General features: G+C 40.6%; 1 protein-coding gene across 1 annotated transcript in view; it reads left to right on the top strand.

The window, feature by feature from the left end:
- The window catches only part of LOC123864757 (GTPase-activating protein), a 32043-nt gene extending 6356 nt beyond the window's left edge, over window positions 1–25687 (top strand). The window contains exons 2-16 of the mRNA XM_045905395.1: window positions 2829–2949; window positions 13495–14299; window positions 14378–14493; window positions 15054–15246; window positions 15607–15755; window positions 17979–18195; window positions 18366–18569; window positions 19039–19182; window positions 19571–19665; window positions 20440–20550; window positions 21141–21289; window positions 21716–21854; window positions 22008–22192; window positions 22457–22589; window positions 22716–25687. Of these exons, the coding sequence (XP_045761351.1) occupies window positions 2829–2949; window positions 13495–14299; window positions 14378–14493; window positions 15054–15246; window positions 15607–15755; window positions 17979–18195; window positions 18366–18569; window positions 19039–19182; window positions 19571–19665; window positions 20440–20550; window positions 21141–21289; window positions 21716–21854; window positions 22008–22192; window positions 22457–22589; window positions 22716–24042 (4088 nt within the window). The 3' untranslated portion in view covers window positions 24043–25687. The remainder of the gene's footprint in view (window positions 1–2828; window positions 2950–13494; window positions 14300–14377; window positions 14494–15053; window positions 15247–15606; window positions 15756–17978; window positions 18196–18365; window positions 18570–19038; window positions 19183–19570; window positions 19666–20439; window positions 20551–21140; window positions 21290–21715; window positions 21855–22007; window positions 22193–22456; window positions 22590–22715) is intronic.
- The last annotated feature ends 1049 nt before the right edge of the window (window positions 25688–26736 follow it).

The raw sequence follows: 26736 nt of genomic DNA, 5'->3' as shown, positions 1-26736 counted from the left end.
TTTTATTCGCGCGATTTATTTTCCGCGTACGGAATTTCACCTGCCCGCACTGCGAATGCGGTGAGCGGAATACAACTACATACTACACAAAATATCCGCGCGAATTTAATACCGCAGATTGTATCTCATCACAGATTTTTTCCAGATTCGCGAGAATTTTAAATCTTAGTTCGGGCTTCTCTATCTGATTGCAAATGTTACAGAATTGCGAAGAAAAATCCCGCGATTTTTATTCGCTGTGCTATTGCTTTATTTTCTTAACGCTAATACAAAAAGTAAAATCTATTTTTATGTAATCTAACGTATATTAGGAGTTCGTCGGCATCGAAAAAAGAGTTTGGTCTGATAAAGTTGCAAAATATTATTTAATACGATAACAAAGAAAGTATTATCATATTATATCTGTGTGTAGTCATGATGTAATTGTGATTCAATTCACAAATCGCAATTATTACGTTAGTACTTACAAGTTACTTACTGCTGAACGTTTACGCATAAAGGTCGCAATAATTGACTCTACGGGTAAAGGCTTGGACACATACAAAGCGGGACGGCAATTGCACGACAGGGCGTCATATTGAACGCTAGCCTAACGTACGTCAACTTCAGGAAGCAAGCAAAACCAATGATCCAAAGTACTACCGAACGTAAAAATTGGTTAAACGAATTGGTTTTGAAAGGGTAACAGACAGACGAAACAGATAATTTTACACACAGATAATATTAATTTGTTTCTTACATTATAAATACGACGCACGTGAATATCTGCTGCGTGAGCTGCAGATCGAAACGATGATGGCGTGAGACTCCTACCTACGCATCTTCCAGTGTTAAACACCTTTGATACGTTCCTGGTACCAGCCGTATCCATGTGGAAGACGTTTCCATCGCGCGTTGTTTGTTCAAACCTTACAAACAGGACTCGCTTACTGTACTAGGTACGATGGCTACCTTACCTTGCTTCGCCGTATAAAGCTATATCCGACGAGGTCACAATTCACAACGTTGCACAACCACTGGACCTTCCATTTTAACAATATTATTAATTTTTCAGACAGCGAATAAGCTTTAATTGGGTAAAATAATGTCTCAGATTTTTTATTGCTATATGTGAATGTCGATTTAAATACCTACCATATTAATGAACAGAAGGTACTAGGTACGCATGAAAACTACACCATTCATTGAATACGAAACTGAAGGCCGTAAGGTCGGCACACACTGAGCGTCAAAACTCAAAATGATCGAGCAATTTTCATTGATAAATTGATAGTGAACTAAAATAGATGGAAAAAAATTTTTTTTCGATGGTAGTGTCAAAAACAAACACAATACAATAATTATACTTAATAACCACTTTGTCTGATAGAAATGGAGTTTAAAATAGAGTGAACGATGCTAGAGATGGTCCACAAGGAATTATCTCTTGCAACTCAATTTGAGCATTTTGAGAAACTTATCTTGGTTGTGATTTAGTTCAATATCAATTTATGAAAATCGTTCGAGCGTTTTGCTGCTCATTGTCATTGCAGCATGTTAATAATATACTGCCAACGACTTAGGGCTTAAACACGATACGACGTTGTGTCGTGCCACGTCGTAATCTGCTAGGAATTTATTTTTTAAACCTTCTTTTCCATTGAGACAAAGATATCTTTCGGATAAAAAATAGTTTATGCCCGTCTTCAGGATGTAATCCGTCTTCGTAACAAACTCAAGATCGAGCTGATCTTGGCGATCTATTCAACAAGTGAGTGTCGGACTGGCACCCGGAGGGTTCCGTACCGTCGTGACAAGAAATGACACTTTTTTTGTGATGCAACCACAAATTCACTGTCTTCGGATTTTTTACTTTTCTTGTGCTAAAACTTATAAGATGCTGCTGCCTAATAAATTTCATGATTCTAGGCCAACGGGATTTTTTTATTTTACTTTAGATTTGATTTCCTTGAAGGGTCTTAACAGACAACAAAGTGAACCAATCACCTTCTTTTTTCTGAAGATACGGCACCCTAGAATTATAAATCCCGTTTTTTTTTAATGTACAGACTAGTGCTTGGCTACTATCAGACCTGTTAGCAAGTGTTGCCCTAGATTAATCCTGCAGGAAGATCCAGAATCTCCAAAATAAAACAACAGTGCACACCAATGCGTCAGGGAGGTCGTCTATATCTTATCGTCATAGTATAAAAATATACGACTACGGCATCCGTTATAAAGTGAGGATCTCTATAGTTTGTGTTAACATGTACAGGCGCACCAAAGTAGGGCGCAGGCCCGTCCCGCACCGGATGACTTGAAAATAATTCCTGGTCCCCTTTATACGATTTGTTCAAACGTTTATCAACTCACTTGAAAAGATCTTTAAAAGATGATAGAGTAGGTATGTCTAGTTAAAGTTGGGAGTGAGAAATGGCGACAAATTAGAAAAATCGGTTGTGTATCCCTGTGCATAACTATAAATTAAAGTAAATAAAGGAATAAATGAAAGTGATATCGTGTACTGATTGCTTATCATAATTCTATGGAAGTTCACGTAGCAGAAAACTTTAAACTGGACTGAAATCTATAAGAATCAATTATAATACTTACAGAATTTTAATAAAAATGTTAATTATTTTTTAGAACAATAATTTGGCTAATGTCGTTCGTCAAAACTAGTTCCAGCTTTTTTTTTTCAATTTAAATTAGTTATAACTGGGTAAAAGTTTTGACTAAGAGTACATTTTGAAAAAAAAAAATATGCAAGCCAACTTGTGGTTTGTAAACATTATATTATACTTTTGGGTTATAAAAAAATTTGCTAATTTCTTTTATTATTGTTACAGGTGAAGCTAAGAATCTCCCAGCTCGCAATAATGGCGCCGCCTGCCAACGTGACATATACTGCGTGTTGTCCCTCGACCAAGAAGAGATATTCCGCACTTCCACAATGGAGAGAACACTTAAGTAAGTAACATAAAGTACAGTACTATCACTTTTATAAGATACGCCGATGTACCTGCGCAGCAATCTTATTTTTGAATGGCGCGAAAATATCTCAGCCAATCATAGAACGCGTCCGTCCGCTATTGGTTGTTGCCTAGTGCCTACGCGCTATGTTTTGTACGCGCGAATTAATGAGCGATATAGCACGAATCTCTGTTGTTCTTGTGTTTAAAATCTTAACGGCAAGGCAATAAGGTCTGTATTTCTTTGGTTTACTACTATTACTAAGCATCCGCTGTCCGTCCGTTCGTTTGTTTGCCTATCAGCGGGCTATATCTCGTTAACCATAATAATAGGTGTAGAGTTAAAATTTTTCTTCTTTCATCCTCTCTGTAGGTATCTGTTTCTGCACTTTGACCATCCGAGTCGTAAATACTAGATATGTTTAAACTTTAAAGAAAGTGTTACTAAAATCGGAACATGTACAACCAATATTGTTAATATTTTACCAGTAAGTTAATAATATAACGGTCTCTTTGTAAAGCTTCCGGACTGTCTTCCGGTCCGTTTGGGCGGGAAACATTACTGGTAGGGTTGTCAACCATATTGAATGATAGATATTTACTTAGGTATACCTACCAAGGCCACAAACTAATAGTATTCACACTTTTTTTCTCAATTTTTAAACAGCATACGAATTTAATAATGGCAAAAATTAATAATCTATCTATAACCTGTCCATAAGTAGCAACATTGTTATTTGGAAAAAAGACCCTACAATTTTTTATAAAAACTTATCGACAGATTACAAGATGCATTTGACGAAAAGACAAATAAAAAATTACATTTTAGAAGTAGGTACATACAATGTAAAAGTTTATTTTAATAAAAAATATTTCTATCTCTCATTCAGGTCCTAATAAATAAGAAAACGTCCTAGTAAATTTATCAATATGTAATGTAATCCGTTTTCTTTGTCTTCAAGTTGTCAACCCTACGAGCACATTAAACGTAGGGAGTCAAACAAAAATAGTGGGTCAAGGTTCGCAACGTTGTGAATGGGTGTAAAATTATACGGTAGGATCCACCGAATTAAGAATAATTAGAGTACACTAGCATTCCAGAGTTCGTTCGTGTGCGTACTTATGGTATTTGGCACACTATTGTTTTCATCCTTCCTAAAATATATGTCATATGCAAATATACCTGGCGGCTGTCCATAACCTCAATTGTTTAATAAATTCACTTCGCAGGCATTCATTGCATTTCAGTTACTGATCCTGAGATTTGAGAAAAGAGCTTTTTGCCATCCTTGTTCCAAGGCCAGTCTTTTGTGCATCGCTCTTTGGGGTTGAGCTCTGAGAAATATAATTTTATTATTCAAAAGTTGAGTTAGAATATTTACATCATATTGGTATTCGTTTCTATCAAGATTCAAGATTCTTCATTTGTAGACTGTTTTGTTTACACTGAGATGTTATTATATTATATTGTCCAAGAGAAATGTTTCATTATATTCATTGCATTTCAGTTACTGATCCTGAGATTTGAGAAAAGAGCTTTTTGCCATCCTTGTTCCAATTGTTCCAAGGCCAGTCTTTTGTGCATCGCTCTTTGGGGTTGAGCTCTGAGAAATATAATTTTATTATTCAAAAGTTGAGTTAGAATATTTACATCATATTGGTATTCGTTTCTATCAAGATTCAAGATTCTTCATTTGTAGACTGTTTTGTTTACACTGAGATGTTATTATATTATATTGTCCAAGAGAAATGTTTCATCTTACATAATCAGGATTGAAAGGATTTTGATTAACAATGGGATCTTCATAACCCAAAATTCACGCGGATGAAGTCGCAGGCTCTTATAAAAGGTTAACTGACGACTGAGCGACTTATCAACGTTTAGATCGTAACGATGGGTCTAGCATTTTGAGAGTCTGCATGTAGATTGTAGATTCTCCATAAAGATCTCCACTAAAGACAGATTTCCAAAAATTCCGACCGCCAGAATTTCCGATAGCGAATGCAGGGTGAGTCAGCTTTTAGATAGGTATGTCATACACATACGACATACAGCTGTACGTACAATAGTTTTCTTTTGCCCACTATGGTAATAATTTCAGCTGCGCAAGTTCAATTCATGAAAACAATACAGCAATTCACTCTTGCTTTCTTTGAATCTTGTATTTATAAATTTTCGCGCGCGCACCACCGTATGAGTAGGTACATCGTCCATGCGGAATAACTTCCGCTCGTATGCACTTAGCGATGCGTGTAAATTGCAATGAATAGGCACTTAATTAATATTCCCACTACCTAATGTAATATTATGATGCATTCAAACTAATAAGGTTGGCGCTCACTGACTGGACTAGAGGGCAAAGAAGTTTTGAACTCAATTTTTTTTAAATAACACTAATGTTCGCAGTAAAGAAGTTGAGATGCAGGCTGCAGACATATCTTGATTCTGTCATCTGTGTCCTTTGAGACTAGAACAGGTCGCTCAACGGTTTTGCATAGGATTCCACTGTGTCACTGTATCGCGAATATGACTTAAATATTGTATATACTAATATATAATATTTAAGTAATTAAATATCACTTGCTTTAACAGTGAAGGAATAGAATGAATATTCCTGAGAGTTCTCCATAATATCAAAGGTGTGTGAAATCTGCAAATCAGCACTTGGCCAGCGTGGTAGGCTATGACCAAAGCCCTTCTCACTCTGAGAGGACACCCGTGCTCTGTATATAGCCGGAGATGGGTTGATCATTATGATGATGATTGTTTTATAGTGCAATATTCACACACACAATTTGGAAATCGCATTATAAAAAGGTCACAAGCACCTGTAGTACGATAGTTATACAGCTAATTAATTTTATTGTTTTAGCGTACACTAGCGACCCGCCCCGGCTTCGCATGGGTAGCACTTGCGCAGTGCACGCCACGGAAGCTTAGATGTGGCAATTTTTTCCGACTTGATAACTTATTTTCGCAATACGTGCATAAAATGTGACCTATAAATCTTCTTAGATAATCCCTTTTTCTGTTGTTGAAAACCGTATGAAAATCCGTACAGTAGTTGATGAGATACTTAAGCCCAAACAAATGCGAACTCAGCGCAATGGGGGGCTTCATACCTAAGTAGGTACTTAGGTAATATGTGGATTACAGTGTGTAATGTCCCGGTACTGTTAAACTTTTAATTTGTATTGTTTCTACCTACCTATTTCACAATTCACAACTCATTTCGAAGAGTGACTAATAGGACTCCGCCTTCGTTCGAATCTACGCCTGAAAGTTGACAGTCATATTAAAATCTATGAAGTACTAGCCGATGCCCGCGACTTCGCCCGCGTGGATTTAGGTTTTTCGAAATCCCGTGGGAACTCTTTGATTTTCCGGGATAAAAAGTAGCCTATGTGCTAATCCAGGATATTATCTATCTCCATTCCAAATTTCAGCCAAATCCGTCCAGTAGTTTTTGCGTGAAGGAGTAACAAACATACACACACACACACACACACACACACATACAAACTTTCGCTTTTATAATATTAGTGTGATCTACTTACGTAGGTTACTTACTATAATATTATTATCTAACTCATGTCATTGAAACATAACAGGAAGTACTACCTAGTCATAGAATCTTAGTACACATCACTTAGTAGACACGGGCGAAGTGTATAGTGCTGATCCGGCACTAGTAAACGCTAATAAGCAAAATAAGGATAGATGGCCTATGCCTGACAACTGTTATGGAAATGAAACCAAGTTTGTTTTGCTAACGGCTTCTTATTTATTTATTTTTATTTAATACACTAACGTCACAGCAATTTATGAAAAGAAAACTTTAATGCTAATGTTAATAGTGTATCTGTAGCTAAAGTATCTAAACATTTGTTGATTCTAGGTTTTGATTTACAAATCTTGTAATTTTTGATGCTACAATTAATTTCAAAATCCAAAAAAAAATGATTGTTTTAAGTTTTCTCTTCTGTCGGATGTTCTCTCTGATTGCCATTTTTTTTTTAAATATGTATTACTGCTAATTTTTAATCGACTTCAAAAAGGAGGAGGTTCTAAATTCGTCGAAATCTTTTTTTTTAATTATTTTAATTTCAAACTTATTCTATCTCTGAGAAACACCAATTACAAATAAGTCATTCTATAAATTTGTTCTCTATCTAGAGAAATCATCGAAATTGTCAAGCAAATTCGCTCTTTGTAGCTAGTTTAATGCGAAAATATTTACCCTTCTTGTTTGGTTTCGCCGGTGTTTGCCGGGGTAAAAAGACAAGCGTGTGATAATTTTGGTCCGGGGAGGGTTAGATCGCCTGGCGCAGGAGGGCGGTGCGGCGGCGCGCCACGTCCCGGATGCGTTTCCGGCGAGAGCGTGCGTCGGCGCGGAACGTCCCTTCCGCTACACCCCTCGCCATTCAGTTTTGGGAATGAATGACAAATTCACACTGAACTACACGCACTAATAACAACTTGCAATTAATAAAATGCCGGGTTTAGGTGCAGACTATTAATGTATATACTCACTAAAGGTTTGTGCCCTCCTAATATAGCCTCAATAGCTCAACGGTTAAGGAGCGAACTGAATTCTGAAAAGTCGGCGGTTCAAATCCCACCCGTTGCACTATTGTCGTACCTACTCCTAGCACCTCCTAGCTTTACGCTTAGTTGGAGGGAAAGGGTAATATTAGTCATGAACATGGCTAATATTCTTTTAACAAAGCCTCGTCCGTCTAGGTGCGCTGTAGGCTGTAGCCGAACTTTAGCCAATGCTAAAATACATGTTCCAATATCCAGGCCGTCAGCCCAAATCTTACACTGCATCATGACATCATCGGGGAGAGATAATGGTCAAACGGAAGCTGCTATCAATACAAAAATAACGAGCTATGCTTATGACGTCGATACTTTTACGATAACGTCGTGTAGCTGTACTTATGGTTAGTTGCTCCATAGGCATTTATGGTTAACGTTAAATTTGACCACCGAAAACGTGACTTTGGGTTGCTGATATTACCATTAGACATACAACCTTAATTAAGGATGAAAGAATACTAATTTGTGTTGCTTGTTTTTTGGATGGGCAAGTTTAACTAAAACGACAACTTTTTAGGGTTCCGTACGTCAAAAGGAAAAAAGGGACCCATATAGGATCACTTTGTTATCTGTCTGTCTGTCGTGTCTGTCAAAAAAACCTATGGGGCAGGTAGGTAGGTCTTATAACACAAGTAAAGGAATAAATCCAAAAACTGTGAATTTGTGGTTACATCACAGAAAAAAATGTGTTTTAATTTTTAAAGATACCAAGATACCAAGTGGGGTATCATATGAAAGGGCTTTACTTGTACATTCTAAAACAGGTTTTTTATTTATTTTTAAGCATAATAGTTTTTGATTTATTGTGCAAAATGTCGGAAAAAATAGCCGAGTACGGAACCCTCGGTGTGAGTCTGACACGCACTTGGCCGGTTTTTTTGGTATATCTGGCCCTTTTTGTCGTGTGGGAGTAGTTCATCTTAGCAGCTTCCTTTTCTTTCATAGAAGGTACTACAATGTTTGTATTAGTAATTAGACAAATCAACGTATTGTTAATTGGCTGGGCGGAAATGAGATAGTGATTTGTGACCCCAAAGGTGAGCAGTTGAGCACCACGCAGCGGATATCGAAGGAAACGTCACGTCATTCAGAGCGACTTAATGGGTTCTTTGTCTCCTGATACCTTATCAGCTCCTAGTCGAAACTGCCGACTGTGTATACTAGCTAGTTAATAGAAACCACATTGCCTTAGGAGCCTTTTCTGATGAAAAGGTTCCTAAGAGATGTGCGAGGATGCATAGCGAGAGATACATATGTGTACATATAGCCTAACATTCATCATCATCATCATCAGCCTGTGGCCGTCATTGTTGGACATAGGCCTTCCTTAAAGAGCGCCACACCCGGTCCTCAGCCTTCCTCATCCAGCCACTTCCCGCCAGCCGCTTTATATCGTCAGTCCATCGTGCTGGAAGGCGTCCCACACTACGCTTGCTTATACGCGGTCTTCACTCAAGGACAACAAACAATAAGATCGCTTTATTTTCATCATAACTTAGCTCACTAAACCCATCCCTGGTATCGGATCGCCAATTGTTGAAGCACCCCCGTAGGTATCAAGAGGTGCCCCGCGCCAATGTAATCTAGTTATATCTTGGATTAAACCGTTCTCTACCAGTACCTAATCCAGTACTGCGGTCTGATAGAAAAGCAGCCTTACACGATTTTAAATACTTCTCCGTATATTTTGTATCTGTCGTCTCTACCATGCTACATCTCCTACAGTACCGTTAGCCTATTTGTAACTATTAGATAAGTGTCATACCAGGGTTATCGACGTGGTAAATACATGTGGATTCGAGATGGTATAAAATCTCTCGCATATTTTGCATTCGCGGGGGTTTGGAAATCCTTAATATCATACCTACGCCTCGCGGTAATGAGATGTTTTGGTCGCGCACCGTGTGACGTATCTATGTAACCAGAAGAGATTCTATGCGGATGAGTAGCTCTATTCATCATACATAACTCTTCATTACGTCATTAGTTAATTACAAAGCAGCATTTAAGAACACAATAATTATAACAAGTAATATAATAATTGCAAACTGAGGCGATGAATAAGGAGTGAGCGAGCGTAACCCTATATTTAACTGGGCACACTCAGTGTATGAAGTCATTTCCAGGAGCCGTTTCAACTTGAGAACGTCGTAAAAACCCAATAGACATAGAGGCGACTGCAAAAACTCTTGTGTCTTACTTAATATTGGCATTGGCAGACAGATTAATTCTAACTGGATTACATTAAAAAAAGTTAGCAGGAAGAAAGCTAATAAATTAAAATTAGCTTATAAATTATTACTGTGTAATGAATAGAAAGAAAACTATATAAACATGCCTACTTGTATACAAGAGTATAACATAATTTTCATAATCTCATAGCTAATCATTTAGATCAAACACGCTTTCGATTAAAAAAATGCTTTCAAATCAATCCATCCGTTTAAGCACTATGAAGCTACAAATGGACCCAAAAAAGACGAAGCGGTCAACCCCCTCTTGTTACTCTAAAATTACTCATCTTCAGTGAACCAGACAAAAAAATGGCAGGGACATAGGTATAGTTAATATGGTATCTGCCTATTACCTATATAAATTAAAATCGTAAACATCTTCAATCAAATACGCTATGGTATTTTTTAATCGTACATTGATGATTCTTTTTTCATTGTTTGAAATCGAGTGTATTATGACTTCTACTCTTATTAGATGTTTTAGATGTGGTCTCTCGTACTAAAATCTCGTAGTGCATTGGCGGAAGCTTTTAAGTGATAAATTGACGCCGGAACCTCGTGGCGCGTAAAATGATCATCGCGTCAAAACGGGCGACCGGCACCGGCAGTCGACGGCTTTGAGTTGAGTGCATTACTCTGCATTATGACGAAAACACACTTGTAATATGACTCCGCACCGCACGCCAACAGTCGTCATGGTCTACCTAGGTATTTTCTATGACCAGAGCGGTGGGGTGATTCGCTAACTCAGTGGTCATCACTGAACGAAAGCCATCAACCTCATTTGATATTTATTTTGAATCCTTGAAACGTTTGCTACAAAATCAGTGTCAAATGAGTTTCATAGCTTTCATTTAGTGATGATCACTGAATTAGCGAAACACCCCCGCAAGCCCTGATTCTGTATCATTTTGAAATTAAAACTCGGTCGCTATCATCCCGAATATCGATACAAAATTATTGATTAATGGCAATACGCACTTGCACGAATAAATTAAAAAATAAGGGGCAAAAAAAACATTTGACAAGCGTGTTGCTGTAGAGTGTCTGAAATCTGAAGCGCGTTTCTGGTATAGACTTATTTGGGAGGCCACAGAAATATTATCCTAAGAAAATGCCTACCATTATGTGATTAATGCCCTTTCATTAATGGTATGATAGCGGTTAATCAATATCCCACGCATTGAGGATTACGAGTCACGACTCACGGTGTAGGGAGATTTGACTCGACACAGAAGGCGTGAGATGGTAGGTGCTGTTAAAAGTGTGCCCGGGCCTTTATTTAAACGAGATGAGTACGTGGAATTCATGCTATACGATTATTACGTCCGTGTGATGAAATAGTGTAGGTGTGTCCTGTTTCTTTTCGCCTTTATCATAACAGAATATGATTTCACATAGTTTTCTACCAGCCGAGGATTAAATAGGTGTATTATGTGCGCAAAACATGTAGATAGTAGTCCAATTGTGTACTTATTGTACAAAAACAGCTCTCAGCCAGGCTTTTGCATGTTTTAAACCTTAGACTATGTGATCTGCGCAAACCGCCGACACATGAGTGGACATCCCTACAAATTACAACTTCAGATACGACTATAGGTACTTGTTTTGCGCGCACAATTCCTAATGTTTCCGCGCCCATGCGTGCGCATTAAAATGACAAATTACATACATATGACATATTTTACATATATATATACAAATGATTTTATATATATAAATGACATATTTTACATATATTGACGAAAATAATAATATTTTTATAGGCATTATAATAGGAAATAGCAATTAAAGCCAATTTTCACTTAAAATAGGCACCTATAATAGTTCCTCGATTTACTGTAATAGAACCCTGAAATATATTTAAAAAAAGAATATTAGCCATGCTAATCATGACTAATACTCCCCTTTCCCCTCCAATTAAGCGTGAAGCTTGTGCCAGGAGTGTGGTGGAGTTGGAGATATTTGGTATTTGGAGCTCGGTGGCTATCTTTCAGTATAGAACACTGAGTTAGCTGGTGACCTATGAGGCATAGGACGCGTGAAGTTTTTAATCAATGTCAAACTGCCAACCCAATGATGATGGATTATGATGAATAATCATAACGTTCTCATCGTGTCATATGATGCACGCTAATTACATCCAAAATAAAACTCGATGCACAAAGGATCATGCAAGGCATTGTTAAACATATAAGAAACTGTTTGATACATTAAGAAATGAGTGAACTTTTGCTTCTCAGTTTTTAGTACCTACTTACTTGAGACAAGAATACTTTATTAATTGGTCTCTCTGCATCGTAGGTATTTCTCGTGTCGTGACCCTTCCAATAACTGTAAGGGTTTCCTTGAGTCAGGTACTAAATGCAGAGGACTCCCAGATTCTTCTGATGTACGATTTTAACTCTTAGGTTACACAGCTATTACCAGATATTAATGATAATAACTGGCACCGACGTTTTAGCATAGGTAGGTAGGTTTACACTGCGAGGCGCAGAGGAATAGGTAATGGTTAAATTGGATCCTCCCTAGTTGACCTAGCCATCACAGACAATAGTCATCTCATACCAAAATGTTGACTTGGGTCAACGTTGCTTAACTAGCATAAACGAGTGATATACGCTGTCGTTATCAGGCCACTCCACATTCAAAACTGCTCTTAGTTTCCTATTTTACCAAAATGTGACTACTAAAAATTCATTTAAATATGCAAGATGTATATATTAAGCCTTTCGAATGCGAAATAGCTCGTAATTTTATATACAACATACCTAATAATAAATAGAACATCTCTTAGGAAGATTACTTGCAATGGTTATAGAAATATAGTAGATATATTATCAGAGTAATTCGTCATGCATTGCTACATTAGCCACGTTAATTTTCATAATAGCCTTTGTGCATCAAAATTTATTTGTATGATGTTGTATGGCTATAAAGACGAGTGTAAAAACTTTCACCTTTGTCGTGAACGATGGGAGCCCACGCACAGCCGTGCCGCGATGATTATCATGTGCACTTTGAAGGGATTCACTGCCATAAGAATGTTTACCTACTTGTTTGCTTTCTAATGTAGCTTTACACCGCACTTACACCAATGTCTAAAACATGTACTTATTCTACATGTAGACATTGATCATTGTTGCCATATTATTTTGTTTACTCCAAAAACTTTTACTTTATTGGTTTTACTACTTGGTTGGAAGGTTTATCAGTCAATAAAAGACAATACTATTTATTCGCAGACACACCTTCTGACAAATTTTCTGTATACAAATAACCAGCAAACACCAAGATGTTGAAATTCAAGAAAAATGCGGAGTCTTAATTTTTTTGATTTTTTGGCAGACCGAATTCTACCGATTTCTACCGCACGAGAGCACGTGATTGATTGATCCGTCGTCGCCTTGTTCCTGCGATGCGCTAATTTTTCCCCTCTACGACCACACACGCTCTAGTAGCCACATAATGGCTAATGCTTAAGCAAATATTAATGTTGTTACTTCTATAACACTTGCTCGATATGCCGATAAGAATAGAAGTCAATTTTACTCAATTTGAATAATTTAATGCAACAGTTCGATAACTCACACACAGCATTTACATAATAATAATATGTGTTTTATAGATGATATAGGTATATCGTATGTTTACTATTTGATATCTTCTGTACTTCCGTGATACTTATTTAAAAACATTGTTCCAGCCCATTTTTTGGCGAGGAATTCCAATTCGAAGTACCACGAAGATTCAGATACCTATCCATATACGTGTTCGACCGCGATAAGCATCTCAAACAAGATAAGGTCCTCGGGAAGGTCGCGATTAAACGCGAGGATTTGCAGCGATACAACAATAAAGACCACTGGTTCGCCTTGCGACCGGTGGACGCAGATTCCGAAGTTCAGGGCAAGGCATACATCGAACTCACACTGGAAGACTCGAGAAAACGGTTACGAATGGACCCAAAGCCGCCCGATCCGGACCCGAATGCCGACAACTGCTCGGCGAAGACGAAGGCAAACAATCTCACAAGGCTATCAGAATATTGTAAAGAGAGTATTAGGTTCGGAACGAGTTCCAGCTCGACGAGCAAAAAGCTTCTCAGTACAGTCGCGACGGAGCCAGCGTTGGCCCTGTCGCGATCGGAGAGCCTGAAAGATCGCGCGCAGTGGGCGGTACGGACGAAACCCCCGATGCATGCGATGTCAGAGTCTGACGCATCACCCACACCCACCGCAGCCGACTACTGGTCGGACCCAGAAAGACATTGTGCAGCTCGTGTAGGTCCTGACACGATCCGGTTACGAGTTCTCGAATGTTCTGAGCTCACCACAAAGAATGGACAATGTGATCCCTTCGCACTTGTTACATTATTGTATTCCAACGGGCGTAGAGTCGAAAGACGCACAAAACCTAGAAAAAAAACAGTCAATCCCCAGTTTGATGAAATTTTTTGCTTCGATCTCGTGATGGAGGCCGATCCGAAGGATAAGGATGGTTCACAAACGGTGAGTGTGTTGTAAATTGTGCTTTATAGGCTATATTTGCTTGGGAACAGCATTATAAAGCCAAGTTTTTGTACACAGGCAGGAGTAGCCTGCGAAGCGAGGGTTTCCGTTTGGCACGACGCGGCCACACCAGTATTTCTCGGTGAAGTGCGGTTGCAGTTACGGCAGCCTGCACCTTCGCCACTATGTGCTTGGTAAGAGACATCAGCATACACATATTTCAAGGTATCATTAATCATCGCCTTGTGTTGTATCAGCTTTCGTTTACAAAATTAGGACTTTAAGCGTTTGAGACGAAAGGTTTCTGTGAGATTTTCAATACCCTTTGTAATGCTTTGATCACTGCTTAATCCAAAAATGCTCACAACTGTCGTGAATTGTGCAACACTCTTTCTTTAAGACCAATGTGGTAAAAATTAGACTGGACCTTACAACATAGACTAAATAACACTAATCATATTGTGGGAAGCGGCTAATGGAGCTTTTGGTTTCTTCGTGATATTTTTAAAATTAGAGAACTCTAATTATACTGTGGGAAACAGAGGAATTTTTGTATAAATCATATTATTGCCTCTTGAAGTTGCTGCTTGAAGCAGTCATGACTGACTTCTTCAAGTTGCAACTGTATGCAGTGTACTACAATCTTCCCTTCATTGCCATACACGAGTCACGAGACTACTCAAGCAGTCTACGGTAAATTGCTCGAGCCGCACGTGTAGACCTACTCTAATGGTTATTCTGATGCATTGGTCAGGTATTTCCTGCGGTGCCGGGCGGGCGGTGCGTTGTCGCGAGGTGCGACGCCGCCGGGCACGCGGCTGTCAGCGGCGGGCAGCGCCACGCTGGGCTCGCTGCGGCTGCTGTTGCAGTACACGGTGGACCACGTGTTCCCGCTGCACCACTACACGGAGCTCGAGGAGCTCTTCCTGCGCAGCGTACAACAAAAGGTGAGCCGTCACTTCAGTTGCACGGCGTGCTGTCACGCTACGTACATATAAGTAATTTTGATCTATACATGAAATAAATCTATTTATATTTATAGTAAACACGTCTAGGTTCTAGTAACCTGTCTATCAATTCATTTGACATAGAAAGTGCGCGGAAGGTTGGCGCACTTCTAGCATACCGCGTTCAGAATGAGTCGAGAAAGGCCACTTCCGACTTAACCCGAGCAGCTTTGAACTATGTATCACATCCATTATCACTCCAACTTCAGAAATGATTGAGCTATGTCGACTGTCGGTTACTCCGGTTTGTTTGACTACAGAACCGTAAAGGATTGAACTCAATTGTGTTTTCTATTGCAGCCAATCACGACGTCTGCAGTGTACATTCTTGGCGAGATCGTATCGAGCAAGACGGACGCGGCGCAACCTTTAGTGAGGCTGTTCACGCACCACGACCTCATCGTGCCCATTGTCAGAGAACTCGCCAACGCAGAGATATCCGTCCTCACGTGAGTTTCATACACGGCACCAACACAGTCGACAACCAATGAATCGGAGCGTGCTTTTGTTTAAATCAGATACAAGTTAGCCCTTGACTGCAATCTCACCTGGTGGTAAGTGATGATGCAGTCTAAAATGAAAGTAGGCTAACATGGAAGAGGTATGGCAGTTTTTAATAAACTCATACCCCTTTGGTTTCTTACACGGCGTCATACCGGAACTCTAAATCGCTTGGCGGCACGGATTTGCCGGTAGGATGGTAACTAGCCACGGCCAAAACCTCCCACGAGACCAGACCAGTGATTTAGAAATTATAAAATTCCAAACCCTGCCGGGAATCGAATCCGGGACCTCCCACCTTAGACCACAGAGCTTCCCACTGCGCCAGGGAGGTGGTCATATGATAAGCGCTCCTGGAAACAACAGACTAGTATGAAATGAACTATGTTTGTACTACCTGATGCCCGCGACTTCGTCCGCGTGGAATAATCAAGGTTTTTAAAATTTCGTGGGAACTCTTTGTAACTGTCTTTGTTGTGTCTCTTCAACTATATCCATGTAGCAATCCAATACCCCGTTGTGGCATGATTGAAGGACAAACCAAGAAACAAACAAAATTTCGCATTTCAAATATGGGTATAGTGATGGAAAGCGCTGGGTAGCGCTAGTAGCTAGCGGTAGTGGTAGGGTTACTTCTCTTAAGATTTGTCTCACAATAATAATTTTCACAATTGCATACCTACTTGTCTTTTTCATTGAAATTATTTCATCATGATAATTATTATGAATGTAACCCACGGTATATTTTATCGTCACAAGATAATCATTTGTCATTATAATCTTTAAACTAATACGAGTAAGAGAGTGCGTGTGAGCAGTCTTCTATATTAACATCACGGGCAAACGATGGCTATCTTAAAAGAGTAATTTAAACATTAATGTCCATAATTACTATCATGTAGAAATTACACTGCCTTTACAATGCAATGCGACGTTTTGGTGAGAATTTTAAGAGCGATTTAGTTTTATCGCAATAATTACCTTGACCAGATTTCATATCTGCAGTGTATAGTTTTATGTATAAGAGTTTTTAATTATACATATTTTCGACACGAATTTAGAAACATCTTGCGATTCAATGATTTATATTAAGCATTTTTTCGCACCGAATTTTTCAATATCTTGAATCATCAAAATCACCCAAGTTTGAAAAACCATTTCGTTTTTAAGGGACAGGGCATGCTGTATGGGTAAAAATTAAAAGGTTTGCCATTTTGAATGCGAGGGTCTATTCAGCTACTATTGACAATCAATATAGTATACTTTACCTGTATTGATGGATCTCAAAGGAGAGCTATTTTATTATTGAGCGTGCAGCAAGGAACTTCATACTATCAAGTATCAAATTCATGTACACTAAGATATCTATTATTTATTTATCAATAACACGAAAAAACTAATATCGGCAATATTTTATGCACATATATGTAGTTTACATTTTATACTATGCATTTTTGTTTGAATGTAAACATTTATGTTTTCGCAAAGATAGTCATTATCAGTAATGTGACTCCAACGTGCGCGCAGGAAGTGAATGTAATAACGCTGATAACTTTGCTGTACCTAGCATCAACGATTTCAATTATAATTTATATCATAAGTATAGAAATAACATACTAAGCATTTCCCTGTGTAATACGATATCGAAATATGTCACAGAATGATTTATTTATTCCGGAGATCTATTATTTTTCGTTATTTTACAATGTTCTCTAGTAGACATAAAAAGTAAAAACTTTATATTTGAGAGAAAGTATTCCATCTATTATAAAAATTTATAATACGTGCTTCATGCGGAGCAGTTGGAGAGGTTGTAGCCTTTTTTGAGTCAACAGTTTTCACTTAAACAAACAAACCAATACAGTCAAAGATAACCACTGATTATATTATTTATATTTACCACTACTCAAACAACTTAAAAAGTTTATAACATCAAGGATAGCCATTGATGACCATTTTTATTAAGAGCCGATTTTTATCGCTAGTTGTTCTGACATTTTTAAACGAAAAACCCTACAATAACGTTAGGCTTTATTTGCTAGGGGTTTAAAATCATATGCTAAATTGTTGAGGCCCTATACTGGCCTCTACTTTAAAAGGACCTAAAGGACAGTTTATCATTATCAATTAAAATAGTAGGGATTCAATTAAAAAAATTGATCTTTTTACAGTGATGCGACGACAATTTTTCGTGGTAACACGCTGGTGTCTAAGATGATGGACGAGACGATGCGGCTGACGGGTGCGGCGTACCTGCGAGGTGTGCTTCGGCCAACGTTGGCCGCCGTGTTGGCCGAGCGTCGGCCCTGTGAAATCGACCCCGCACGGGTTAAACCCGCGGCTGCCGTCGCCGCAAACCTAGCCAACCTCAAGGACTATGTCGAACGGGTAAGCTAACTTCAAAGAGAATGATGGTCGAAATACTGCTGTTTACTTTAGCGTAACTTTGTGGCTTGCTTCGGCCAAATAATTTGTATCGAATTTTTGTACTCCATTCATTTTAGTAAAAATTGATTTATGATTAATAAAAAGAAACAAAATTAAATTTTTTTTCACAGGTGTTCGCAGCGATAACATCGTCGTACGCGTCGTGTCCCGCCGCTATGTGCCGGCTGTTCGACGCGCTGCGGCAGTGCGCCGTGCGGCACTTCCCCGCCAACGCGGAGGTGCGCTACTCCGTCGTCTCCGGTTTCATCTTCCTGAGGTTCTTCGCGCCCGCCATACTCGGCCCGAGGCTCTTTGATCTCACCACGGAACAAATTGTGAGTTATTTACCTCAAACTTATCCGAATTGAGTACCGTTATTTTTATATAAAAAATAGCAAGCAAACGAGCAGGCGGTTCACCTGATATTAAGTGATTACCGCTGCCCAGGAACATTTGTACCGCCGATGCTTTGCCGGCCTTTCAGGAATTTGTTGGTCCTCCCCTTGAATTACCCCATGTTGTAATCTAGTCGGAACACCGCCGATGGGAGTTGATGCCACAGTTTGCATGTGCGTGGAAAAAAGGATCTGACACAATGGGCGGTCGATGTGCACCAGGCACCCAGGTGGTAAGGGTTTAATTGCTTGCGGTGGCGTGCGGTGCGGTTGTAGAAAAAGGGTGGAATGAAGTTAAACAGCTCTTCAGAGCACTTCCCATTATAAAGCGATAAAACACGCTAAAGCACGTTTTTATTGGTAATTGTAGAATTTGTATGATAATGGATATCTTTATCATGTTTCTCAGGATCCCCAAACGAACCGGACGTTGACCCTGATCTCGAAAACAATCCAATCGCTGGGCAACCTCGTGAGTAGCCGATCGGCGCAGCAGGTCTGCAAAGAGGAGTACATGGCCGAGCTGTACCGCAGCTTTTGCACGCCCAGACATGTGAGTATAGGCGCAGCGAGAGTTGGGGTAAACACAGTACTCGCACAAAACATCCCAGTTGCTGGACAACGTGGGAAGCAGGCCTGCAAGGAAAGTGTCTGTCCTTCTGTTATCTTATCACGACCCATCCGCTTAACCGATATTAATGAAATCTGGTACAGAGTTTTTTTTTTTCTTGAAGTTGCGGGCATCCTCTAGTTTAATATGAAAAGAAAGAAAAAAGTGACAGTCTAGAAAAGTAGCACACACATATTTTCCTGTAGATTTCCTCTATAATCTAAGATTTTCAGAAATTCCGTCAGCTACTCTACTAGATTACGACTTATACTGCTGACTTTATTCCTTCCTTTATTATTCCTATTATAATAATATTTACTTCCGTTCACAGGTGCAAGCGATAAAACAGTTCCTAGAAATAATATCTACGAGTTCCGACACCCAGAACAACAATATACAAGAGACGCCGGTTTTACTTAAGGAGGGGTAAGTGAATTTAGCGACTCAATTTTCTTTCTCACAACTTAGCACTTCATTTTGTCTTACGGAATGATCTATAATCGAATATTATGCTTTTGTTTGTGCATCATTTGGAACAGTTATGGGTATGTATCTTTGTTTTACAGTTTGTTCAGTTTTCCATGTTTATTGATTTTTTGATCAATTTTGTTTCAAGTCTCACTTTGGTTCACACTTGATTACATTATTGATTAATTATTTATTGTGTTTCTTTCGGAGCTCATGTTATTATTGTTTGTTTTAAAAATTGTAATATCTTGTTAACAATTGTTAAAAACAAAATTATTTATGTATGTGTGGACACTTTCTCTTTTCATTATCAACATAATATTTGACAAAGTTGACATAATAACTTTGAATTTTTAAAAAATTGGTTTCTGAGGTTTAATTTTGCAAATCAACGATAAACAAATTAACTTAAGAGTAAATATGTAGAGTATTCCTGTGATTTCCGCCTGCCTGACTTAATAATATTGTGTGCTTAAAAATAAAAGCACATGCAAGGTCTCACCGCACAAGTAAAAGAAATAATTTGAAAATCGTTAATTTGTAGATAAGACTATATCACGAAAAAAATATATTTTACAAACTTACATTTGCTTTTGGAAATAATTTATAATAATAAAATTAGACGTATCCTTCTAAGGTGCGGATTACAGAACCCTCGGTGCGCAAACGCAGCTCGTACTCGGGCGGTTTTTTGAAATGAACTTTTGGTTAATACTGTGTGGTTGTGTGTAGGACGATGATCAAGCGTTCGGAGGGCGTGCGCGGCGGCACGGGCTCGCCGCGGCGGCGCTGGGCGCGCACCGGACACGCGCACTGCAAGCGGAGGCATTTCCGGCTAACCAGGTAACACCCGTTCACTGGCACATCCGATCCTTTGCGGGAACCGGTTTTTGTAGTATCCGATTTAGTGGCAACAGTATTCCAATGCACGCGTTCACACAAGCATACGATTGTAGGATCCGGCAAAAGAACACTGATCCTGCTAAATGTGTTATCCGATTTTGCGAGGACTAATTGGTTCTTTGACCGGTCGTACTAAAAAGCTGAAAGTTTGCACGGAGGTTCCCTTTGTAATGTACACAAGGAATAAGGTCGAATTTCTCTAAATTCGCACCGGAACAGAGACGTGAGTGGCTGATTGTCTAAAAATATATAAAAAGAAAAGGTGACGGATCTATCAACGCGCAGCTCAAACTACTGGACGGATCGGGCTGGGCATGCAGCATAGCTATTATGAAGTAGACATCCACTAAAAAAGGATTTTTGAAAATTCAACCCCTAAGGGAGTAAAACCCCCTAGGGTTGAAATTTGTGTAGTCCACGCAGATGAACTCGCGGCCATCAGCGAGTTTACCAATACATTGTCAAATATATCTGAGTCATTCCATTTGTTGTTAGTTTGATAGCATTATGTGTGTGTTTGTGTGTTGAAGTGGGGAGTTGTCGTGGTCGCGATGCGGCGCAAAGGGCGCGACGGCGCGCGGCGCGCACCGCCTGCCGCTGGCCGGCGTGCTCAGCGTGCGGCCCGTGGACTGCCCGCCCGCCGGCGCGCCGCTCGACGCCAACAACATCTTCCAGATCGGTGAGCAAATATTTGTTATAACTCGGTCGCGCTAAGTTTGCACCTCGCTGGAATGCGGCGCCTCTCCCACTCTCCCACTTCCCCGCGGTCGTCGTGTCGCGTCAGTACGGTTTGCATGTACCTAAGCTTCAGTGTGACGCAATCGACGCGAGGTGCAAACTTAGCTTGACCGAGTTGTACACCTTGAAGCAGTGAACGCTATAATTCTGCCAAAATTGGAGTCTTATAATAACACAAAATAATGATGACCTCTAAGTACATAACCAAACCAACCAAGATATCTTGTGTTGAATTTTCCATTAAGTTTATGTATTGAAAGTTTGGTTGGTCTTATAATTCTGATGTTTGGTTGGTCTCATGTTCTGAATGGTCGGTTGGTCTCATGTTCTGAATGTTCCATTGGGTTCACGCTCTGAATGTTTGCAGTGCACCGGGAGCGCGTGCTGTTCGTGCAGGCCAGCAACTGCGTGGAGCGCGCCGAGTGGCTGCGGCTGCTGTCCGCGCTGTGCCGGCACTCGCCCGCGCCGCCGCACAAGGGGTACTACGCCGACTGCAAGTGGACGTGGTAAGTGCTACATACACTACAGCCTCTACTGCATGGAGCGCGCCGAGTGTCCGCACCATCACACAAGGGACACTACGCCGGCTGCTATCCGATGCTTCATCAGTACTGACTGTCGCACTAAATATGCCTTAAAAGTAATTTTTGTCGTCACAGTTGCGGACGAACGGAGCCCGACGCGGAGGGGTGCGGCGGCGGCGGCGGCGCTAACGAGGCGGAGGCCACGTGCGGGCCGGCCGCGCTGGCACTGCGCCTCGACCCCGCGCGCGACCTGCAGCGCCTGCACGCGCTGCTCGTGGCCCACGTGCATCGGCTCGACGAGCGCCTGCACCGCCCGCCCGGTGAGTACCTACTTTCTATACCTGGCCCCAGAGCGTTAACTGGCCGGTCGGTAGTGTAGGCGCTCTGACTCTAGAGCGTTGACTCGCACTAGAGCGGGAGCGGTGACGAGATAGTTATTCACTTGCTTAAAATGAAGTGAATGCATTGAGTGTTTCAACGAAGGTTATGGCGTCTTCGTTGCCTACAATAATTTTACATTATTATTCGCCTAGATTGATAATATTAGTAACGTCAAAGTTAATAATTTTGATGTCATTTTCCAGATGACATGAGTCCCGAAGAACGCGAAGCCGAAGCGGTAACTTTGCGTGAACTACAAAAAATTATGTTTGACCTCGAACACCGACATTGTATATACAGAAGATCATTAGCCAGGGAAACGAAATATGGCAGCAAGTAAGTAATTTCACTTGAAGTATTTTCGTAGTAAAGTTTTAACTTTTGAATAAATGATTGATAATAATATACTTACTAGATTAAATTTGTATGTTGTTTTTTAATCGCGTTTAATGACGTTTCCAGACAAGCTCCAATTGGAGACGACAACTACTTGCAGCTTGCGGGCGCCGCGGGGAATGCGGACAGCGGGTCGCTGTTCTGGCGGCCGTGGCGCGGCGGCTCCTCGCCCAGCGTCGACCTGGACGGCAAGGCGCTGCAGGCCGCGCACGAGCTCTGCTCCAGCACTGAGTCGCTGCGCCTGGCGCGCCTCGCCGACGAGCGCTCCTCCGGCAAGTCGGCGCGCTCCGCCGGCAGCGGCTACCTCGCCATGTCGCGCCTCAAGCCCGAGCCCGACGACGACGCCGAGCGGCCCGCGCGCCCGCCCAAGCCGGCGCGCCTGTCGCCGCCGCGCGCCGCGCCGCTCTGCGAGTACGTGGACGTGGAGCTGCAGCCGCCGCCGCGCCGCGCATGCCGCGAGTACGAGCTCATGGCTGACTTCATGAGCCACGCGCCCGCCGACGACGCGCCGCCCGCCGTGCCGCCACGCGCGCGCCTGCAGCCCCGCCCGCCCGACGTCGACGTCACCAGATCGGACGAGCACGCGACCTTCAGGCACGACGCGATGTGCGGCTCCACCACCAGCCTGCCGGAGGGCTCTCGCTCCGAGGGACGTTTGGCGAATCTGGACCCCGGTGAATCTCGACCTGCGAGTAAAATCGACACCGTGTCGAATGACGACAGCCTCCTCGACGAACTGCAGCGCGACACGTACTGCGTGTTGAAGGTATGCGAGGACGAATCTCCGGATCGTGACGCGACGGAGAGTAAATGTGAGGAGACTTCCGACGTCAAAGAGAAGGAGGAGTACGGGATGTTCTCGAGAATAAGCTTGCAACGGAAATCGAACCCGATCAAAACTCAGTCGGGCTCGATGAAGCCGCTGAAGACGTCCAACTCGACCTCGAACGTGCACGACGCCGGCTCACATTCCTCACGGCCGCTCGCGGAAAGGCTGACGCCGTTCTTCCTGAAGAAGAAGCCGAAGCCCCCGGAGGACGCTCAGAGCTCGAAGAGCACGCGGAAGGAGGACAATCTTATCGGGCGGTTGACGCCGCGTTTCGGGCAGTCCCGGCTGTACGGGCGTGGGCAGTCGCTCGAGCTCGCGCCGAGCGAGGGCCGCCCCAAGCGCATCGAGCGCTCCGCTACCACGGTGAACATTCCCACGAGACCGATCAACTCGTCCATCGTGGCCAACCTGAAGTTCTTGACGCTGCACCGCTACGGCGCGCAGGACGACGTGCCGTGCCACGCTTTCGCTCGCGCCGCGGAGGACGAGGGCGGCGCGGAGGGCGAGGCCGGCTGGCGCGCGCGCGGCCCGCTGCTCGCCGCCACCACCGACATTAGACTGTGAAGTGCAGTGTGCCGAACACTAGTGGCTGTGGCGAATCTACACTTTGGATTCTCCTTTATCGAACTAGTTATGAATAGTTAGAACCGAAAGTCGCGCCCACACTGATAAAACTTGCACCGTGAGTTGAATTCTGCAGGCAGCGAAAGTACTTTCGCAGAACGTGTTGCACAACGCACTTTTGGTGTGGTCGCAGCTTAAGAGTATACTTAATAAATTATTATTATTCAAACTTATTTTTTTATAAAGAAACTGAGGTCGATTCGCGTACATAATAATGGTGGTATTTGATTGGATGCTCGCATATAACGCACCCGTCCGGCATTTTTGTAAACTATTGAGGGGATTAGCGTGTATTATATTAATTCGATAACACTACGTCGCTGTGCGAGCGTGCTGTCTCGGAGTTCATCTCTACAAAATAATAGTATTGGAGAGGCTATTAAACGCCATTCCTTCCTCCTCGAATATGAAATGTTGGCTTGTCGCAAATGATATGGCACTCCTAACATGTCCATACGAAGTGAAATACCGCGGTTAGTTTTCGGAATTCGGCTAGATTTATTGTGTTAAAGGACGACGATGATAATGGCTCGCTCACACATTGGAATTATTCAATATTCTTTGAACCTAAAGTATTATCACGAGTTGCTCATTATTCTAATCTTTTATCATCTAGTTACAATTTAATAACAGAACCGATTAAAAAATCGGTATTATACTGAATGGAAAACAAATCTAAACTCTAAATTATTACAACCTGTTTTTTCTAAGGTGAATTAAAATATAAACAAGTCTTTTGAAGAAACTCGTAGCGACGCACTATGCAAGGCGCTTTGAACGTTCTTACCACGAACTAATTATAATTATGTAATCGTACTACAACTTTAAGGGCCGACTTTTCGCCGAAGGAATAAATTTGATGCTTCGACGGTTATTATATTGGAAATCTGTCAACACGTCAAATTAATTCATGAGTTAAAATTTATCCAAAGATCGAAAAATCAGCTCGTAAACGTCCTAGCGTCGCTTTTATGTCGTCTAAGGAGAAATAGAATTACCTAGTTTGGTTTGCGCGTGCCCTAAGGGAACCCGCGATGTAGATAGGTCATAGGCGTAACTCGACGTGGTGCTGTGTGTGGAGATGGTGCGACTGTAAATTATTCAACAATGGTTGTATTTATTGCTATATTTTTCGAACTTCTTTTCGTAGACCTGAAGTATGTGCCTCCTCTAGTTCGTAGAAGTATTTTGGACCGAGTGTACCGATACGATTAAATGTAGTAATGATAGTGTTAATACTCAAAAGGTGCCAAGTGTTAAACCACCTGCCCCTGGTGGCGGTTGATTCTCATTCCTCTAGCACAATAATATTGCAAAGCAAAAATAATATAAAATATACTAAACAAAATCACTATCTCTTCTGTGATTGGTATTGACTGTTGATGTCAAAAATTGAATCTATCGGCATAAAATACGGTACTTTACATATTTGTATATTTTATTTTATGTAAATGTCAATATAGTTTAATGCCATAAGAACTTGAAAGTTAAGAAAATTTTTCGGGTACCTACAGACTATTGTAAAATAACTAATATAATATAAAATGTTATTAAATGCAATTTTTATTAAAGAAAATATACAAAATATTATTATCAAGGAGTCTTGCATGCTCAGAATGTAATAAAACAGTATCATAAGAATGTGTACATGTGATATATCTGTTCTCTCTTTAATCTAGATTAGACCATTATAAAGTTCATATTTACAGCAAAAAATGAATATATGTATTTTGCCAGACAAAGTGGTAAAAAGTAAAAACAATATTGTTCCCAACTTCTAATTTTTATAATGACACAAGCTTAATCAAAGTTTTGCACCAATGTAATGTACTTAAAAAGTTTTATTGTTAATGTAATACTTTGCTTTTTGTTCTATTACTAATTTGTTATTGAATGTAATGAAATGCATATTCTAAATGTTGAATTATAACGGCCTTAGCATTGTAACATGCCTACAACGGTTGGCCTTCGGGAACACCATACTTGAACTGTGATTCACTATACAAACTCAACTGATATTTTTAATTGTGTTTTCTGTATAAAAATTTACTTTTTATTACAATACAAAGCACTTTAACTGACAAAATAAAATGAAATTGTAGCTGTTTTTAATTTGAAACAAAAATACTAGAAAGAGGAAATTAAAAATTGTTGCAAAATTATATTGTTGTCCTATAAATATTGATGAAAAGTAATTAATTGTAAGGCAATTTATGTAATGTACAAATTAATATTTCTTTAAAGTATATAATTATGTTATTTATTTCACCTATTTCACTTTGTTAATAAAATTACATATTTAAGTTCAAATTTCAGTATGTGTTTTATTATGGTACCCTAGGCTGCGGTCTTGAATCTGCCTGTCAGTATTAACTACAGGTTTGATTGATATAGAAAATTCTTCATCGAAAATTACAGGGAAAGAATATAGTATTATTATGAGCTTTTATGCATTTACGTATCTCCCGTCGAGTGAATATTATGTTCCTTGGACATTCCTTCGGTATCTCGTCACAATAGGACACCCTCTATCTACACTCTACAGGTATTTGTTCAGAGTAGAATCCGAGCACAGAACATTAGTTTTGAGGATTTTCCTACCATTGGTACTTTTGTGACTTTTTCATTGTCAAG

Source organism: Maniola jurtina, chromosome 4, assembly GCF_905333055.1.
Source record: "Maniola jurtina chromosome 4, ilManJurt1.1, whole genome shotgun sequence".
Lineage (NCBI taxonomy): Eukaryota > Metazoa > Arthropoda > Insecta > Lepidoptera > Nymphalidae > Maniola > Maniola jurtina.
Note: the sequence above shows the minus strand (reverse complement) of the source record. Positions and strands in the feature narration are given on the sequence as shown.